The sequence below is a fragment of the Mobula hypostoma genome, chromosome 12, assembly GCF_963921235.1.
Source record: "Mobula hypostoma chromosome 12, sMobHyp1.1, whole genome shotgun sequence".
Lineage (NCBI taxonomy): Eukaryota > Metazoa > Chordata > Chondrichthyes > Myliobatiformes > Myliobatidae > Mobula > Mobula hypostoma.
The window spans coordinates 93,911,532-93,932,822 of record NC_086108.1 but is presented as its reverse complement, the minus strand read 5'-3'; the positions used below and the strand labels follow the sequence as shown (position 1 = coordinate 93,932,822).

At 40.9% G+C, this 21,291-nt stretch overlaps 1 protein-coding gene across 2 annotated transcripts; it reads right to left on the bottom strand.

Annotated features, from left to right (window-relative positions):
* Positions 1-1,065: 1,065 nt before the first annotated feature.
* gclm (glutamate-cysteine ligase, modifier subunit) lies at positions 1,066-21,037 on the bottom strand. 2 transcript variants are annotated; one of them, XM_063065043.1, is made up of 7 exons: positions 20,774-21,034; positions 20,523-20,588; positions 14,168-14,252; positions 10,575-10,631; positions 4,697-4,899; positions 3,664-3,778; positions 1,066-2,848 (listed from the first exon to the last, which is right to left on the bottom strand). In XM_063065043.1, exons 1-7 carry the CDS (start codon positions 20,906-20,908, stop codon positions 2,679-2,681), a joined length of 831 nt encoding a protein of 276 aa, XP_062921113.1. In that variant the 5' UTR covers positions 20,909-21,034; the 3' UTR covers positions 1,066-2,678. The 2 variants fall into 2 exon arrangements, with proteins under 2 accessions (XP_062921113.1, XP_062921114.1); XM_063065044.1 differs by having other exon boundaries at positions 2,715-2,848; positions 3,568-3,778; positions 20,774-21,037.
* Between the last annotated feature and the right edge of the window lie 254 nt (positions 21,038-21,291).

Here is a 21,291-nt window from a genome sequence, read left to right as displayed (position 1 = left end):
GGGTGGATGTTGAGAGGATATTTCCTACGGTAGGGTATCCAGAACGAGAAGGCACAGCCTCAAAATTGTAGGGTGACTTTTTGAGAAAAGAGGTATGGAGTAATTTTTTTTTGGCCAGAGTAGTGAATCTGTGGAAGGCTCTGCCACAGACTGTGATGGAGGCCATGTCCATGGGTATATCTAAGGTGGAAGTTTATCATTTCCTGATTGGTCAGGGAATCAAAGGATATGGCGAGAAGGCAGGTGTATGGGGTTGCATGGGATAATGGAATGGTGGAGCAGACTCAATGGAATGAATGGACCCAGGTTGGGAACCCCTGCTCCAGAGTTACATTTACCTATTAATTCTATCATAATAAAGCAAGAGTCACCAGCTCCCGTGTTAAACTTTGAAGTGCAAGAGCTTTAAATAAAATTATTGTAATGAGAACAAGTTGAAATTATATGTTGCATATACTTCTTCAATAATGAAGAAATGCACAAGGCAATTTGGTTTTTCATATTTTCATATCAAGTTAAACACAGATTTCAGTCACTCTCCTGAAATGTTCTCCTTTCTCCACAGGGCTAAGGCTGTGAGACTGCTCCCACTGTTACACACTTCTTGTCTGCAAGCTTCATGGGGATTTGCCCTACTACATGATGAACTGAGACCAAGAATTTGGGCCACTCTGGCTGCTCCGGGGATTCGGGATCGAAACACTTTGGTTTGGAATGTTGTTGCTTGCTTCTATTGTTTGCATGTGTTTTTTCTCCTCTTTCTCTGCAGATTGGGTGTTGGTCTTTTTTTTTAAATTGGGATCTTTCAGGCATCTTGCTTTGTGGCTGCCTATAAGCAACCAAATCTCAAAGTTGTATAATTTATAAATACTTTGATAATAAATGTATTTTGAATCTTTGAAACCACTGAAGCCTTGGATCTGCAACTCAATGATCTAATGACTTTTGTGTCACCATGGAATGGACTTTAAAAAAGAGTAATGCCTAAGAGACATTATCACAAGCAGCAAGTAACAGAGAGGCATGTAGAATAAAGAGAAAAATCAGCGAAATATTTCAATCACACTTTTAATGTGCAAATCACTTAAAATGCATTACATGGCCAAGTAAACAAAATATAACATTTTCATAGATTCACTATTTCCAAATATTTACTATTTCATTGGAACTACTGTACATTCAATCCTGTAAAGTACTTCAGCCTAAAATGTTAAGCACAAAACTGATTGCTGGTTTTAAAACTAGAAGTTAAGGCCAAAGTAGCCCCGAATTACAAGTTCAATCAATGCAAGGATAATGCTGCAATGTGCATCCTCATGATTTGTCGTCAAGATTTAAGGGCAGTGAGTAGATGAGCCATGTAGATTGAAACCAGCACTTGCGGTTAAATCATATTTGAACTTGGCCTTTCCTTTAAAAAGTCCTTGCCCACAAAAACCAGTGGTTTACATGATGCAATCATGCATGCAGAATGGCAAGAACATTTTAAACTATTACCTATTTCACCAATTATTGGTGGACAACACCACTGAACTTGACACAATGAAAAGAGCCCATAGCAAATCCACTGCCAGTTCACTCTGTTCCACTCAATATAACCTACATTATGACAAACCTGCCTCTAAATCACTGCGTCATGGTCAACGTGGACACAGAGCTTGCCAACAAATGATAACATCACAGAACAGTGATGCTGCATGCCAGTAAATACAATTTTGTGATGGCCTTGTTCTTGCACAAGAAAGAAATTGTCTTAATTTTAAAGTTAAACAAAGAAGTTATGAGGCATCATCAAAATAAAAGTCAGTGATTTGCAAAAGAAAAAAAAAATTGCAGGTGAGTCTGGCTTGTTATTCTGTATGCCTTTTCCAGGCAACACCAGGGTCCAGTTGTCTAACTTCTGCTTACCAATGGAATTCACACATTGAAACACATCCTTTTATTAACTAATCTGAAGTTAGTGGAGAATTTGAGACAGACGTGTGGAGAGAATTTAAGATATTTCACTCCATTCTAATGAACTCCACTTCAAGGCTTTGTGGTTATAAATCAACAATAAACCATCAATACAATATTTTCTGAAACATTACTGCCGTATATGCCATAACCCTAAACTTCATTACATGTTAATAGTGTAGCGCAAGTTCTGTTCTTGGAAAATCAAATTAAAAGAACAATGAAAATGTTTAATTGCATAAGTTAGCAATATCTTAACTATTAATCAATTTATTTTGAACAAAGGTTCAAACAGAGGCCAGACCAAATAGCCTGTGTACCATAAATAAGCATCTACCTGAAGATTTTCTTGTGTTCTGTTATTATTTTTTGAAATGCTCATTAGACTTGTTCCAAGAAAAAAAATACATGAACCACATGAAATACATTCTTCACATAGATTTAAACCAAAAAGCGTTTTGAAAGGCAAACGATTTTAACAGAATTGCCAACTAAATTAGTTGGTTTAAAAAAAACAAAATATGCAAAACAAACTGGTTTTGCAATCCATTCCTTTCAGACCACCCCCCCCACTTAAAAAAAAATTATCTTGGACCCAGTAATAGATCAAGGATCAAAAGGCATTTGGTCAGTAGTGCAGCTTCTAAAAATTCTTCCTCTGCATATCATGCATAAATTGGTTCATAAAAGTGCTATTCCAACTAACTGGTTTGTCAAAGATGTTAATAATGTATTCTTTTAGCATATACAAAGTAGCCCTTTGATTTAATAATTCCTCTGCTTTTAACAATTACTGAATAACGCAGTACCCACTTAGTTACCCATTCATACGCCAATTTGTCTTGCATGCTGGCAACGACAGCCTCTTGAAAACTTAACATGGGGATCAATTCTTGAAGGAAAAGAAATAATGTAATTAGTGTAAAATCATTTAAATTTTCCAATGTACAAAGTATGCTTTAGAGAATAAATTGATGGCATTACAAGAACTTAATTAGTTAAAAACTAAACTGCTTCACTTGCAAATTAATTTAAAATACTATGTACAAAGACATAATGGTCATTGATTTTACCATTACACCTTTACACATTACAGTATTTCAAGTTAATTTGCATGCATCACTGGTAAGGCCTGGATTTATATTATCCATCCGTTATTGCCTTTAAGACGGTGGTGGGGAGCTTGCTATTTCTGTGCACAGTAAATGAGATATATTACTGGATCAAGTAGTTCAGGGTTATTTTTGGTAGTTTAGCTCAGGTTTCAGTGTTGGCCAGATGTCCAACTGCTTGGTTTTGCTTATTACCATTGGATCTTGAAGCCCAAATGGCTATAACAAGCAGCTTAATATGGTGCTTATAAAACAACAAATTTATACAAAGCACCAATGACCAAAGAAATCTTGCACAGGATTTGCACATCCATGTGGGAGTCACTCATGCTGTTCCCAATGGTTTAATGGTACCTTGAGATTCACTTGATTGTCTCTCATGAGAATGATTTGGTTTGGCCAAGGCTTAGGGAAATAGAAATTTACATGCTTGCAGCATTAGGACAGGACAAAAGGTAATGGGTTGAGGTGGGAGAAAGGAACCAGAACTCCTGCTCACCTCCAAAAGCAACCTCCAAACTGACTCCATCTCAAAGATCAACCTCATTAAGAGTCTGCACTTCTGACGTATAGACAATTATAGACGCAGTCTCACCTTTGGGGTCACTGTGGGTCAGTAACTGTATGTCATATTCTTTAGCAAAGGCAGTAAGCTCTGGCGGCATCACACAACAGGAGGCTAAATTTACCTGGTTGCTGCTAGGTTTTACCTAGGTCATGGGGGGGGCGAAGGGGAGGAAGAAAGTGATAGGTTACAGGCAATGCAAATACAAGGTACAAACACACATGTATTTTGAAATATTAGTGTGGCAAAATATTCTGAGTTCATGTGTTGATAATTTCAAATCAAACTACAAAAAGAACCTAACCCTCTCTCGATTTTGCTCCCCTTCACCCAAACTATTAGCAAAATCACTTATAGAAATCCTCTTAAAAATGTCTCTTTCAAAAAATCATTCCTTGATAGGAGTGACCACTACGTCTATGCCCGCCAATCAATCTTTTTAAGAGCAAGGTATTACATCATTACAATTTCAAAAACTATGGCAAGCTTTTTTTCCTGCTGAGTAGCACGAGTTTAAATCCAACTCATCAAAGAGCATTCTAGTCGAGATCAGACAGGACGCATTGAGGCAAGCCAACATCATGCAATAACATACTTTAGGGACAATGCCATAGAGCTCAGAAATAGGCCCTTCATCCCCACAAATCTGTGCTGACCATCAAGCTCCCCGCCCCCCCCCACTCATCTACATGAGGGACAATTTAGAGATAACAATTAATCTACCAACCTTCCAAACTTTAGGATGCAGGAGGAAGCAATCATACCCAGAAGAAACCCATGCTCATGCACAGAATGTACAATTTACACAAAACACTGGAAACCAGGATTGAAGATGGATCACTGGAGCTGTGAGGAAGCAGCTCTTAGCTCTGCCACTGAATCGCGTCAGATTTAGGACTAGCATTTTAATGGATCCTGGTCCACCACTTTGCTCCAATATTAGCATTAATTAAAATGAACTGAGTACAGCATTTTCCAAAAAAAAACAACAAAGGATACATTTTAAAAAGCAAATCTTAAAGCCTTCCTAAATCTACATCAAAGAATTACACAATCCAGCTACCTGAGCCCATTGATAGAGTTGCTCTAAAAGCCCTTTATCCAGATCAGAGGTACCAATTGCTGCAATGCTTTGACTTCGAACCAGAGTTTCCAGCTCTTCCCAATAGGGTTTCAGGTGTGCGAGGGAAAGACAAGCTCCATCTGTGAGAGGAGGAGGAGCTAGTATCACGGAGTCCAGCTGTGATACTGCAAGCGCTGAACAAGCTGCAATAAATACAACATTCAGATTAGATTTTGGTCCGCTAATACAGTGGAAACCAGTTCATTGGGACACATCGGGACCAGTATGTTTTGGCCCAATTAAGTGGCTGCCTCAATTCGCTGAAGTTAAAGTTGTTAAAATATGGAAGTAGTTAAAAAGATATAAAAAAGGCAAGTTACCATTTAACTGAGTAACAAATTATGTATTTAAATAGAGAACAAATTAGAACACTATCAATTCTACTACAATACTATAAACTGAATTAGTTCCTAATTGTTAATGGAGGAATTCACCCAGTGTACCTGCACACTGCCATGTTCTTTTGATTTACCATAAATAAGCAAAATCAGCACAGGCACCTGGTTTAGATAATGGATTATTTCAAACAATGCAATTGATGACTGCATCCTCCAAATCTTCATTTTCATTGTAACCTTCAAATTCTTTGTAGCTCCCAACTTCCAGTAGTGAAATTGTTTAGTTTTCACTCCTGGCCATCTGGCATCTCCAAGCCTGAATGCTTGAAACCACAGTGAGCAAAGCAGTACTGTATTGTCTTACCGCTTATTTCTTGCCGAATATCAGTGACAAAGATCTCTGCTTTTTGCACACAAACACATGCAACTAATACCATTTAAAAACTCAGACACTAGGAAATCTGCAGATGCTGGAAATTCAAGCAACACACACACAAAAAGTGCTGGTGAACGCAGCAGACCAGGCAGCATCTATAGGAAGAGGTACAGTCAACATTTTGGGCCAAGACCCTTCGTCAGGACTAACTGAAAGAAGAGATAATAAGAGATTTGAAAGTGGGAGGGGGAGGGGGAGATCTGAAATGATAGGAAAGACAGGAGTGGAGGGGTGGATCTAAGAGCTGGAGAAGGGAGTATCATGGGACGGGAAGCCTGGGGAGAAAGGGGGGAGGGGAGCCTGGAGGGTGGAGAGCAGGCAAGGAGTTATAGTGAGAGGGACAGAGAGAGAAAAAAGGGGGAAAAAATAAAAAATATATAAAATAAATAAATAAGGGATGGGGTATGAAGGGGAGGAGGAGCATTAACGGAAGTTAAAGTCAATATTCATGCCATCTGGTTGGAGGTTACCCAGACGGAATATAAGGTGTTGTTCCTCCAACCTGAGAGTGGCTTCATCTTGACAGTAGAGGCGGCCGTGGATAGACATGTCAGAATGGGAATGGGACGTGGAATTAAAATGTGTGGCCACTGGGAGATCCTCCGCTCTAAGCATGATTTAGTATCCAACAGTCACATAAGTACACGTGTCTGATGCTAGTTAGAAACTATCCAGGAACAGTCTCCTGCCTCAATTAAGCAGTACAGTATCCAGCTTAATGAAGGGAAATCTGGCTCTTTACTCAATTAGTTTTTGCTCCTTAAGAGTTGTCCCAAATAAGTGACTGTCCTGATTAACCAATGGCCCATTAACCAAATCCACTGTATAATCTTTTAAACAATGCAGTTATACAGTAAACAACAGGATAACATGACAGTAAACAATATTGGTGGAAAACTACTGGACTTCAAGAGGAAGCTTACCATGTAAATGGGTTTAAGATGGTAGTAGTCAGTGGGGGTGGGAAGGAATATGGGGGAAGAAGGAGTGATTTAATGTTCCACGTTTGACAATGTGTAGATATTAACTAGCAAGACATTTAGCAAGCAGTCCAGAAATGACTAACCAAATATAGTACTGCAGGCATCGTAGAACTAATATTGCTTACATACAAATGACAAAACTGATCAAATTTAACATTTATAGTGGATTTGAAACATTATAAACAAGCTATTTTTTCCAGATGCTATATTAAATGGCTGGTGCCTTTGTCAGTGTGCAAAGATTACTCACTAATAACACAGTCATATATAACACAAAGTAAAATAGTTTCAATATAAAAGTATGGATATTGATTGTCTCGATGTTGTCAGGAGCTCATAAATGTTCTCTAACAAATGATGACATACATAACCAGGCAAATAAAACACAATCGGAGCCATTTAGTCCATATACTCATATTTGGCTAAAATACCAACACATTTAATCACAATCACCTTCAATACCTTCTCCAAGAGGACCACAACTTAGTTGTGGTTTGGAGGCTTGTGTGCCTGAATGACCCGGACAGTTGTGTTGGCTGGAGGCCAGACTATGTGGTTCACTGGTCATCCAGACTCAGGCTAACAACCCTGATTGGTGAAACAAAATTGTGTTTACCCAGAGAAAGACCACAATGGCCATGAAGCCTTGCGCGGGCACCAGTGCGCATACGTGACCTGCCCATGCGTGTACCTGCCGATTTTTTTTTCCTGCAAATCGTTTTTGGCGATTCTGTTCTGGGGGGGGGGGGGAAGGGTTGTTAATTACACCCGGAATACAAGTGATAAGCAGCTTATACACTCAATTTTGTTTCTAAAAGGGTTTATCTAACGAATTTAATATTAAACACACAGCGCACGTTTTCCTCACATGAATATAGTGATGTCAATTATCAGGGGAGGGCAGGGGAGCTTGAAGTACATGTTGAACGAACTTCCAGTAGAAGTGGCAGAAGCAGGTTCGATATCATCATTTAAAGAAAAATTGGATAGGCATATGGACAGGAAAGTAATGGAGGGTTATGGGCTGATGGCAGGTTGGTGGGACTAGGTGAGAGTAGTGTTCGGCACGGACTAGAAGGGCCAAGATGGCCTGTTTCCGTGATGTAATTGTTATAAGTAAGTCAATATCATAACATTTTAAGTAACGTTTGGATATTAAACGCACAGCACATATTTTCCCCACATGAACATATAAAATCATTGCAACACACCAATATCGCTGAATCAGTGGGAGCCCTGGGCTTGTTTCCCTGCAAGGAGACGGTCCTATCGAGGGGTGATGGGAGACAGAGATATTCGAACGGGGTTCCTTATGTCCAGTCTATTCCGCAATTTAGTTTTTGTTGCATTCATTGCAGAAAACTCCGCTTTGCAGAAAAATGTTGGAAATGGAAGCAACATTTTCAGTGCTTTCATGGCTATCTCAGGATATGTAGCCTTGACTTTGATCCAGAATACCGGCAGAGATGTTATGTCAAACATACTTCTCAGCCCGCCGTTATTTGCAAGCTCGAGGAGTTGATCTCCCTGCGCTGACATGGACGATGCGCAGGTAATGACCTCGCGTGCGTTCAAGCTCAACAGTGGGCGTGACAGGGAATGAGGAAAGGTGCCGCCCGTGACAGGGAATGAAGCTGACTCATAACGCCAAATCATATGATTTCCTCGCGGCCCAGTAGCACATGCTTTGCGGCCCGGTGGTTGGGGACCGCTGTTCTAAGGTAAAGCACTGCAAAACTATCAGAACCTTAGTTCCTTCAGTCTTAATATCCTGGATTACAGTAAATACACTTTATCTGAATACACTTTACATCAAATTGACACAAGTACTACATTGCAAACAGACTCTCACCACCCACTAGAACCATAAATCCTAGCATTATTTCAAGGCAGTGGCGAAATGTCAAGCTATGAACTGTAGAAAGAGTCATTTAGCTCTTCAAGTAGACATAGTTTCTGCTTTCAGGTATTCTTTGTTTTAGTAGATTTGTTCTCAAATGGCATTAGCCTTGTTATTAATGTAGCAGAAACTACATTATTTGGCAACAAAATATTTAGGATTCAATTACACTTGAACTAGGTTTAGTGGCAGCTCCAAAGCACTGCTGTATGCATTTGCAGCAGATAGCAATACTGAATTGATGCAGGAATTGAGTTACAGACAAAATGGCAGGGCCATGAATATTTAAAACCTGCTTTTTCATGGTTTCTGTGTATGGAGAAAGGTTTGAATTACAGGACTAGAAACAGATCTGAGTTGAGGCCAGCAAAGATCAGCCATGATCATGTTAACAGTGAGGCAGGCTTCAGCAGCTGAAGTGGGCCTGCTACAGCTCCTATTTTCTTATGAACAGAAGAAAATACTCCCCCCACCCCCACCAAGGATATCTCCATCTTCCTCAAAGACAAGGACCAGTGAGCAAGTGCCACGGCCAAGGATGGAGCATCACAAACATGTTCAGGAGGTACAGCTGATAACCCATTTCAGTTTTCTCCAAAGATCGCAGGACACAATACTTTAGCCCGTTCCAACAGATCCAGCTAACTGTCAGGAAATGGCTGAAAGCACCAATTAAGTAAAGGCTCTGCATCTAGACAAATCAGCTTTAGTAATAAAGACTTGCACGATACAGCATCATAGCATTTAGCACAATCACTTTACAGCAGTAGCAATCACCGATCAGGGTTCGATTCCCACTATTATCTGTAAGGATCTTGTACAGTTTTTCCTCAGTATTTAGCATAGCTAAATATTGTTCACTTAATTGTTTTCCACAAATACCAATATTCATTGATTAGATCAAATTGGCTTCTTCAGCACTATACTCTTCTGATTCTATGATATAGGCTTCTCAAGTGAGGGAGGATCCTCAAATATCACTTGAGCTGGATTCATTTATTGTTTAAAAACAGCATCATGAAAAACCTGTGATATTTCATTGAGGTACTGTCTAATCAACATCATAAAATAAGGCTAGATAAAAAATATAACTAACTTAACAGATACCTATGCATTTCTTAATGCTTTAACGCCATGCGACTTAAGGTTGTTATACTCGGGGGGGGGGAGAGAGACGGGGTGGTAATGGGGACAGGCTCCCACTACCTATTAAATGCTCCCAATGCCATGCTCTCAAATCAGCCCTGACAACCACGTGTGGCTTAACCACTAAGCCCAGCAGAACCATTTCTACTGACAGAAGGGGTATAGGTGGGTTACTGGCACCTTAAAAACCAGTCACTTTGGGCAGAAGGAGCTCATAAGCTGTGGCTGGCATCTCATCTAGAGGGAAAACTCTGATCTCAAACCTCCGCTGCCCTGCAGCTATACCCACTTATGGAGAAGGCTTCGAGAGTAAACCTTGAGGGGAAAAAAAAATCAGAAGCTGGAGTTCTAAGGGAGTCCTATATTGAGTTCAATGCTGACTAGCAATTCCTGCAAAGCTGCTGGTACCAAACTGTATTGGTCCCTGTCGTATCTTTGGGTTCATTGGTGTGGAGAGGGGGAACTTGCTACACGGGCAACCGCTTGCTTTCCATATTGTACTGTACTCCATATTGTATGGCATGGGTATCAAGACAGCTAGAACACAATATCCATGGTCAACTCTGACTGACGGAGGCCTCAGACAGACAGAATGCTATATGACTAATTTGGGGTTAGTGGTATTTACGCTTTATCTAATCTTTTCACACTTAAGGAATTTTCACTGTGTACCTTTGAGTTGTGAAAGATCTAATTTTTGTGCCAAGGAAGTTTCCTTTGTCAATTTTCTTTGAAGAGAGTAATTTGATCTTGAGGTTAGCAAAAGTGCGATGAGAGTTTGACTTTGTCACCAGCTGCAAGCATCAAGAGCAGTCATAAAATGATTCCACAGCTACCATAAAAGCACATTACTACCCAGCATGGATTATCCGTATCAATGCATTCAGCACTATAAAGCACCAAGTGGACTTCATCTAATGTGTTGAATACACATTAAAAACATTCAAATGCATCAAAAAAAGTATAACAGAACAATAAAAATCCAAAAGTAAATATCTCATTCAGTGACACATACCTTTTTCCACAGCATCCTTAATGCTTGAGGAGTCAGGATCATTGAGGAAAAGTTTGGCTGCATTAAAAAAATAATTGATTGACTCCAGAAGTAATTGCTACTATAGAATAAAATATTGTAGCTAACAAGTCATTTTGAACATACAAATGTAAACACAAATCATTTAACTACAATATACTGTTCACACAAAACAGATGCACCTGCAAGTCAAAGCTCTTTATCAGTTAGCTAGTCAACACACTCCACAACACCATTAAGTTGCATCTTTGTAATTCCTGAGGTTGACTGTGTTTGGTTCCATTTAGTGACAAGAGCAGTATGGGCAGCACTTACTTGGAAAATGGTTTGGGAATCAGAAAAGGATGTGGTTTTTCTACTGAAGAGTACGAGATTGAGAATGGAGACTGAACATTGAAGTAGGCATAAAGAGAAAGTGAATTCTGTGGCATTGAAAATGAGAGTGATGAAATGATGAGCTTGAAAGATGTATTTGTTCAGCCTTGGCTGTAGCTCTGGGAGCAATGGAGATGGAAAAATGGGAAAATAAATTCACCTGAGAAACAATATCATAATGTAAATTGGAAAAACTAGAACTACATTAAGAGTCAAGACTCCTTATTATCATTCTTCAGTACACTATTGTAAAGGAGAAGAAAATGATTGTCACACTGGATCTGATGCAGAATTTTAAAAAATCAGCATAAAGAACACAATTTAAAAACAATAGATATAAAAGCAATCCTATAAAACACAATGGACAAGTAACTGTTACATACACAGTGACTTTAGGTGATGTACGTAGTAGTGGTGGGGTGGAGGCTTGGAAGATGTAACTGTTTTCTTTGAGTCCAGTGGTCCTGGTGGGGATGCCGCGGAGCGTTTTTACTGATGGGAGTGGGACAAACAGTCCATAAGCAGGGTGTGGGAACCTTCATCATACTGCTGGCTTTTTTCCCCATAGAATGGTGGATTAAAGATTACAAATCAGGCTTGAAGGTACATACTGCAAGGTTTTCAGCTGTCAGTGAATTGGTAACAAGCATCAGATTTTGATCATTTTGTAGGAATGAGGGAGGTATGATGTGTTTTTCCAAAAGCAGTATGAACTTACAGCACAGAAGTAGACTTCTTGAATTAAGGATAATGTTTAACCTCCACCTGCTTGCCTTATTCTTTTCCTTTCTCTTTCTAACTTGAAGGCAAAGTTATTAGAATCATCACAACCATAACTCGTGGAGACAAGTTAATTTCTCCATGATTTCCTAAATTTAGTTCGTTAGATCCCCTGCTCTTATAATTGAGAATAGTAACATTTAACTAAAATTGAGGGAAGAGAAGAAATAACAGGAGAAAATGCCTTAGTCTCAAACAGGAAAGCGGCACTTCAACCCTTACCGCCTGCAAACACACCACCCCTTTCACCACACACCAATGGGAAATGCTGAACACGGTTCTATTCCATGTGCAAACACGAGGAAATCTGCAGATGCTAGAATTTCAAGCAACACACACAAAAATTGCTGGTGAACGCAGCAGGCCAGGCAGCATCTCTAGGAAGAGGTACAGTCAATGTTTCGGGCCGAGACCCTTCGTCAGGACTAACTGAAAGAAGAGATAGTAAGAGATTTGAAAGTGGGAGGGGGAGATCCGAAATGATAGAAGACAGGAGGAGGAGGGATGGAGCTAAGAGCTGGAAAGTTGATTGGCAAAAGGGATACAAGAGGATCATGAGGCAGGAGGCCTAGGGAGAAAGAAACGGGGAGGGGGGAAGCCCAGAGGATGGGCAAGGAGTATAGTGAGAGGGACAGAGGGAGAAAAAGGAGAGAGAGAAAATAAATAAATAACTCATGGGGTACAAAGGGGAGGTGGGGCATTAACAGAAGTTAGAGAAGTCAATGTTCATGCCATCAGGTTGGAGGTTACCCAGACTGAATATGTGTTGTTCCTCCAACCTGAGTGTGGCTTCATCTTTACAGTAGAGAAGGCTGTGGATAGACACATCAGAATGGGAATGGATGGGATGTGGAATTAAAATGTGTGGCGACTGGGAGATCCTGCTTTCTCTGATGGAGAGACCGTAGGTGTTCAGCGAAACAGTCTCCCAGCCTGTTTCGGGTCTCGCCAATATATAGGCCGCATCGGGAGCACCGGACGCAGTACATCACCCCAGCCGACTCACAGGTGAAGTGTTGCCTCACCTGGAAGGACTGTCTGGGGCCTTGAATGGTGGTGAGGAAGGAAGTGTAAGGGCATGTGTAGCACTTGTTCCGCTGACAAGGATAAGTGCTGGGAGGGAGATCTGTGGGAAGGGATGTGGGGGGGGGAGGGGGAACGAATGGACAAGGGAGTCACATAGGGAGCGATCCCTGCAGAAAGCAGAGGGGGAGGGGGAGGGAAAGATGTGCTTAGTGGTGGGATCCTGTTGGAGGTGGCGGAAGTTACGGAGAATTATATGTTGGACCCAGAGGCTGGTGGGGTGGTAGGTGAGGACAAGGGGAACCATATTCCTAGTGGGGTGGTGGGAGGATGGAGTGAGAGCAGATGTGCGTGAAATGGGAGAGATGCGTTTGAGAGCAGAGTTGATGGTGGAGGAAGGGAAGCCCCTTTCTTTAAAAAAAGGACACCTCCTTCATCCTGGAATGAAAAGCCTCATCCTGAGAGCAGATGCGGCGGAGACGGAGGAATTGCGAGAAGGGGATGGCATTTTTGCAAGAGACAGGGTGAGAAGAGGAATAGTCCAGGTAGCTGTGAGAGTTCATAGGCTTATAGTAGACATCAGTAGATAAGCTGTACCCCATCCGTTATTACTAATTTTTTTTTCCCCTCTCTCCTTTTTCTCCCTCTGTCCTCTCACTATACTCCTGGCCCATCTTCTGGGCTTCCCCCCTCCCCCTTTCTTTCTCCCTAGGCCTCCTGTCCCAAGATCCTCTCACATCCCTTTTGCCAGTCAACTTTGCAGCTCTTAGCTCCATCCCTCCCCCACTATCATTTTGGATCTCCCCCTCCCACTTTCAAATCTCTTCTTTCAATTCGTCCTGACAAAGGGTCTCGGCCCGAAACGTCTACTGTACCTCTTCCTATAGATGCTGCCTGGCCTGCTGCGTTCACCTGCAATTTTTATGTGTGTTGCTCTATTCCATGTGCATTCTTTGTGTTGGAGAAATGGAATGGTGAAAATAATTTCGAAGGGATTGGTTTCCTCAGATTTTCCAGCTATTTAAATTTAATAAAGATATCATATAGCACAAGGACAAGCTCTTCAGCCCACCACATATGTGCCAACAATGAATGGCCCAGATTTCGCAGTACTTGATAAAACTGGCAGCTAAGATCCACAGCAACTCAAGTCCTTTCCCAGCAGGTAGACCTGGAGGACAGCTCAACCAAGACCACAAAGCAAAACTACCATTTCCCAGTCCCCTATCCTATCCTATTCCTTCCTTGCTCTGAGGCAACACCTTCCTATTGTTCAGTTCATAGTTTCTATAGCCGGCTTTAGTGCAGGAAATGTAGTGAAGAGTATTTTGATGTTCCCACATTAAATTCAACAGGATACTGACAAGCAACCCACGTCGTTCATGTTCCTACATTACCTGACACTTTCACTTCCTCCCTCTCTTCAGGGCTTATTGAGTCTACGTCCTGAGTAAGAGCACATTCCAGTGTAGCAGGTGGATCCTGCAACAAATCAAAGGGAGACAATAAATTTGGTAGATTAGAAACTAGAGATGATAAAGCTCTCCGGTGTTTGTTCAAATAGGCGAGAGTTACAAATGGTATATTTCTAAAATTCTGATCATGTTTTCTGACTGAAATGGGTGAAGACAGTACATTAGCAGAGCACACCACAGGAAAAGGCCCTTTGGCCCACAACATCTGCATCAAGCATGATGCCAAATGAAACTAATCCCTTCTTCCTGTACTTGATCCATTCTTTGCATATTCATGTGCACGTTAAAAAGTCTACTAAACACCACTGTTGCATCTACTGCTACTACTACTACTAGCAACACAATCCACTGTGTAAAAAAAATCTTGCCCTGCACATCCCCTTTTGACTTTCTCCCTTTTACTTTAAGCTCTGCACTCTAGTATTTGACATTTTGACCCTGGGAAAAAGACTGATTATCTACTGTCTCTACTTCTCTTAACTTTATAAACTTTAACAGATCTCACATCAACTGCCAAGACTCCAAAGTAAACAACCCAAGTTTATCCAACCTCTTCTTGTATCTATTTTTCCTCTAATCCAACAGCATCTTGGTGAATCTCAACTGCACACTCTCTAAAGGCTCCACATCTTTTCTATAATGGGAGGACCAAAATTATACAATACTCCAAGTATGACCTGACTAAAGTTTTACAGAACTGCACGTAACTTGTCTAACACCAAGAGCATTTTGACTGGCTACATCACCATCTGGTATTGCGTGTTTTGGAGGGTGGGGGGGGGTGGGAGGGCTACTGTATGAGATCGAACTGGCAGAAACTTGTAAAATTAGTCAGTTCTATCATGAGTACTACCCTCCATGTTATCCCAGACATCATTAAGGAGCGGTGCTTTAGAAAGGTGGCGTCCATCATTCAGGATCCCCACCACCCAGGACATGCCCTCTTCACACTGAAGCTACTCAGTGATTCACAACTCCACCAGTTTGTGTTATCAACAACCTTACTAACTAATCTATAATTTCCATACATGCAAATAGAGGTCCCACAACTGATCCCAGCAGAACATCACTGGTAACAATCATCCAACCAGACTAACACCTACCACTACCCTCTATCTTAACACACAAGGAGTGTTTGATGGCTTTGGACCTATACTTGCTGGAATTGGGGCAGTGGGGGGGGGGGTGGGCAGGGACCTCATTGAAACCTACTGGACATAGAGTGGATGTTTCTAATAGTGGAAGAGTCTAGGACCAGGAGGCACAGCCTCAGAATAGAAGGACCTCTCTTTACAACAAAGATGAGGAGGAATTTCTTTAACCAGAGGGTGGTCAATCTCTGAAATTCATTGCACAGAAGGAGAGAAGGCCCAGTCACTGGGTATATTTAAAGCAGAGGTTGATATGATTTTGATTAGTGAAGGCATCAAATGTTAGGGGCAGAAGGCAGGAGAACAGTGTTGAGAGGGAAAATAAATCAGCTGCGATGTGGAGAGGATGTTTCCTATGGTTGGACAGTCTAAGACCAGAGGACATAGCCTCAGAATAGAGGGATGTCCTTTCAGAAGAGAGATGAGAAGGAATTTCTTTAGCCAGAGAGTGGTGAATCTGTGGAATTCTTTGCCACAGGCAGCTGTTGAGGCCAAGTCTTTGTGTATATTTAAGGCAGGGGTTGATAGATTCTTGATTGGTCAGGGCAAAGGATACAGGGAGAAGGCAGGAGATTGGGGCTGAGGGGAAAATTGGATTAGCCATGATGAAATGGCGGAGCAGACCCCACGGGCCAAATAGCCTAATTCTGCTCCTGCATCTCATTGTCTTATTTCCTTTACGACAGTCTCAGATTTCTACATTTGGCTCATATAATAGGATGAGAAAGGCGATGAAACAATAATAGTCACCTGAGGTATGACCCAGATATAGTGCTGCGCTTCCGTCTACAAAGACTGGGCCAAGATATTGATGCTCATCACCAAACCTATATCATATCAAATTAACTTTCTTACTTATACTCAACGCACTGCTTAAAACACAGATGGGGGAATAGAAGGATAAGTAATAGGAGTTTGTCAGGAAGGTACAGTCTTAATTATGGTGATTTTTATCTACATATAGACTACAAAAGTTGTCAAAAGGAATTCGTAGTTTCGTAAAGCTGTACGTTCTGAAATTAATCTGACAGCAGGCTATTCTAATCCCAGTATAAAATAGAAAGTACTGGATAGATTCAAGTTAGGGAGCACCTGTGCAGATAAAAACACAGTTAAATGTTCCAAATGGTTAACAGCTTATTTTATGTTTTAAATTTCAGGGGAGAGGAGGGATTGCCGAGAATGTCTAAGTGAAAATTGATTTGAGATATAGAAGAATGAGAGAATAAAAACATGAAAATATTGCAATAACTGAAGATTCGAAACAAAAAGGGTGCTGGAATTATACAGCACATAAGACATTACACGGAAAGAGTAAAACTGAGTTGATGTTATGGGTTTTACATCAGAACTAGCTAGCTCTGTGCAAAGCGAAAAGGTAGTTTTCTCAAATCATTGATATCAAGAAATTGTTCTGAATTGGGAATTGGAAGTGAGGGAGGAGCTCAGGAAAATTATCAGGCAGTACCTATGGAGAGAAATAAAACAGGTGATGATTTGAGCTGAGCCCTTCATCAGGACAGTGATGAGAGTTTCCGGCTGAGACCCTTCATTAGTGTCCTGATGAAGGGGCTCAGCTCAAAATGTTGACTGTTTATTCCCCTCTCCATAGATACAACCCAACCTGCTGAGTTCTTCTAGCATTTTGCGTGCATTATTCTTAAAAAAAAAGGAAGCTGCAGACCTGTCAGCCTATCATTGAGAAAATGCTACAAGCTTCTACACAAAATCCTCAGCAAATGCCTGTACGGTTTTGTGGAAGAATTCTCTAGAGATGTTACATGTGTTGTGGTCAAAGAGGAACTGGTACACTACGCCTAGATTTCTAAAATACTTTTGATAAGATGTTGTATTAAATGTTTTTCTGAAAAATAAAATTGCATGGTTGACAAAACATTGGTTGGCTAACAGGAAGCAGTGTAGAAGAGAATGTTCTTTTTCTTGTTAGCAGGAGTGGTGTGCCTATGATCAATGCCAAAACTTCTATTTTTACAGTTTATATAAATAACATGAACAAAGGCAAGGATATGGTAGCTAAATTTCATGAAGACACTAAGAAAGTTGTTAAGGCAACACAAGAAGCTTATAAAGGGATGTAGATAGGCTGTGGGAAAAATTAGTGTCACAGTAAGAAAATTTAAACCTACTAGATAATATGGTGTTGAGGTGCAGAGAAATCTGAATGCTCAAGTGCATGATGTCTCATTTTTAAGTACATTTAATTAAGAAAGCTTAAAATTCTGGAAGTCAGTTTTTTCAACAATTTCTAAAGCACTTAAAATTAATTTACAACCTAACAAATTAACTGCACTTTTTGGAATAATTCCTCAAAATATCCGTGGTATCTCTGCGTCTGACCAACATGTTATTGCATTTGTTACATTGATAGCTTGGAAGGCCATTTTGCTGAAGTGGAAGGACACATCATCTCCCACTTTGTCACAACGATTCTCTCAAGTGATGCCATGTCTTAGTTTGGAGAAAGTTAGAAGTCAAACCGTTGAACCTATGTTTGATTTTGAGAAAAGATGGGGTTCATTTGCTCGTTATTATCATCTGAGTTAACTGATAGATTTCCTCCACGATCCAACTGTAAATTTTTGGTACTTTTTTTTTCTTGCTGGCAGTTTGATGTTTATCTTTAGAAGCTTTTTGTATGACACATGGCTCTGGGTTGGAACACTTAACAGGGCTTCTCCCCCCCCCCACCCCCACTTTTTCTTGCTTAGTAGGTTTTTTTTAAAAAATCACCAAAATTTTTCAATCTTTAAAATAATGTCTTTTTTCTTGAGACATTGTAAGTGTTGCTTACTTCGATGTACTCGTGTTAATTTTGGATTATAATAATAAAGATTTGAAAAGAAAAAAAGCTAACAGAATATTTATTGCAAGGATAACTGAATGAAAATTGGGGAGATTATGTTTCGGTTATACAGACCATTGATGACATCACTTCAGAAGTACTGCTCTCCTTACTGGACAGATTTTGATATTTTTGAAGTAGTTCAGAGTAACTTTATTAGACTAATACCTGGAAAGGGTAGGTTGTCTGAGCTAGACTTGAATCTGTTAGCGTTTTGAAGATGGAGAACTTGATTAAAACATATGAAATCCTGAGACTACTTGACATGGAAGACGTGAAAAGGATGTTTCTTGTTGGAGAATCTAGAACTAGGTGGTCATTATTTTAAAATAAGGGGGTCACACATTTAAGAGCAGATTAAGCAAAATATATTTTGGGAAGATCTTCTCACTTTGGAATTGGTTTCAAGGGACACAGAAGCATAGTTTCTAAATACTTAAATCAGAAGTAGATAGGATTTTGATAAACAATAAGATTAAAGCAAATTTGTGAAATTCATTGTCACAGATGGCTGTAGAGGCCAAGTCACAGGGTATATTTAAAGTGGAGGTTCTTTATGCTGTAAGTAGTATTGAGTTTGGAAAGTACTGCTGGAATAGCCTTGGCAATAGATTTCTCAGGATGTAACAAACTGCAACCACAATACATTATTGGAGAAAATGAATATTTAGGGCACAGATTGGAACACTCAGAGACAGCAGAGCATCTCCCATCATAATTCTGATGCGTGCCTGGTTGATGGAAATAATTTGAAGGTGTTCGAAAATGACTCCACCTCCGATCTCTGAATGTAGCCACAATATTTCATTCAACTGGCTCAGTTGAGTTTTCCCCCTCCCAACTATGAACCACCTCACACTTCTCCCATTAGTTAGTTCAGTCCAAAATTAAAACACTAATTTATATCATCAGCATACTTAAAAACAAAACTGTAGCGTTTGATCATCCCTGCTCTAATGTAGAATGAGTGATAACTTAGGCAAAGTACAGAACTGTTAGTAAGAATAAAAGGGACATTGTACTCTCTGCCTCCTCAAAATCAGCCAAGCTTGTCACAAGACATTATGCTTAAGTAAACCGGAAAAGTTAATATAATATAATTCAGTACTTCATTGACAGCCAGGAGAGAAATTAAAAAAAAACACATATACAACAATATCCAATGTATTGTTTCAAAAACTGAAATAGTTAAATTAAACGTTAATTTATAACTATCCAAGTACAAATAAAAGAATCATAAAATGAGAACCAAAACTTAGTTAGAAAAGTGGGTCATGGATCATGGTTAATGAACTATAAACCACAATGGTCATACTATTCCCAGGATTGGAGAGTTCAAAGATGTTATGGACAATTAATCCTGAAAATGTCTTCCAGGAAAGCAAAAAAATTGCTGAAATTTAAAGTGTCACATAAAAAAGGGAAACTCCCTACAAAATTAGTTTAGTGTGAAAAGAAAAAAAACATTTTATTTCAGATGTGTAGAAGGGAGGGAAGTCAATGCAGCAGGAGGAGGAAAACATGCATTTATATAGCACCTTTCATGGTCTGGTGGTACCACAGTGCTTCATTGCCAATGGATTACCTTTGAAATGTACTTGTGTAAAATACCACAGCAACTTCCCACCAGATCACAGTGAACATTTTTTAAGTTACAGCATAAGAATTGGCCAGAACACCAGCAAAATTTACATCTTTGAAATCATTCCATCTTTTACACTTAACCAAAACGATAAACGAGGACAGCTTTAATCCCTGAAGTGAAACGGTGTCAGTCTAAATGTGCGTACTCAGTTCTCTAGAGTGGAACTTCGGAGAGTGTGCCAAGTGTGGAAAAATATGGAGGATGTAAGACTTTTCTTTTGAATAGAAGTAAAATTCTACTCCATATAAGGGGAATTTCACAGCTCCAAATATCAGCAAAGGGATCAAAGGTGTAAAAAAATATATATATCAATCAGGTAACACTGACTTTGAAAATTACAATTAACAAAAAGAAATGTGTGCAACAGTGGCCAGATCTTCCACTGGCTACAGTAAACATAAATCCTGAAGAATAAATGTCTCATGTTTGTGCAAATGGTTGGCAACATATAAACCATCTTCAGAGCATAACAGTTCTGGCCTGAATGGCTTGGCGCTCCCTGTCATTCTCTGAGAGGACTGTTTACCTTCAGTACTGATGCTTTGAGACAGCATCGCTTGAAAGCAAGTGGCTATCACTGTAAGGAAACGCTGGGAACGTAGGTGAAGATACACTCACCTCCAGGAGCTCTGGGTTGACCTGGGTGCACCACTTTTCCAGAGTCTCACGGATACAGTCCTGCAACTGCAAGAGAGCGAGAGAGAGTGAGCGAGGGGCTAAAGCAGACAGGCGCGGCACCCGGAGACCGCCCCTGCCCACCAGCTTATCGGCATCTGAATGGCGGAAAGATCTGGGCTTCCCGCTGGCCGGTCACGACCGTTCCCCCCACCCAACCTCAACCCCAGTAGCCGCGGCCACCCTCCGCTCACCTCCTCGCTCGGCGAGGTCGGGCACTTCTTCTTGAGCCGGCTCCAGTTAACGATGTTTCCGGTGTGGATGGAGACGGCCGAAGCCTGAGCGAATAGCTGTCTGCCGGCCACCACCTGAACGCCGGGGTCCGACATCGCGGCGGCAGCTGCCGTACCGAGCCCTCGCTCCCCTTCTTCTGCCCCGTCCGTCGCAAAACGTGCAGCCGCCGGCTCGCGTCACCGACCGACCCCGATCCAATCGCGACGCTGGCTGACGGCCTGTCACTCTGCGAAATGGCCCCGCCCTCTGCAGAGCCACGGCCCCGCCCCTTCGGTCCGCAAACGCCGCTCACTGCGCAATGTCAGCAGCAGAGCGGGAAGCGCCGCCCCATGGTCCTGAGGAAGCGGGGGTGGGCAGCCTTTTACATTACATGCGTCAGGTTTTTTCACGCACGAGTTCAGATGCGATTTTTTTTCACGCACGTTCTATATTAACATATTTTTACAAGAATTGTGGGGGTACAAGAGCTGTAAGGCAC

Excerpts from the sequence above, each read along its gene's own strand:
- gclm (XM_063065043.1), bottom strand. The coding sequence starts at position 20,908 with ATGTCGGACCCCGGCGTTCAGGTGGTGGCCGGCAGACAGCTATTCGCT. Across the intron at positions 14,253-20,522 it reads TCAACCCAGAGCTCCTGGAG|GATCCACCTGCTACACTGGA; the intron begins GTGAGTGTATCT and ends GATTTGTTGCAG. Across the intron at positions 2,849-3,663 it reads GACCCACAGTGACCCCAAAG|AATTGATCCCCATGTTAAGT; the intron begins GTGAGACTGCGT and ends TTTTCCTTCAAG.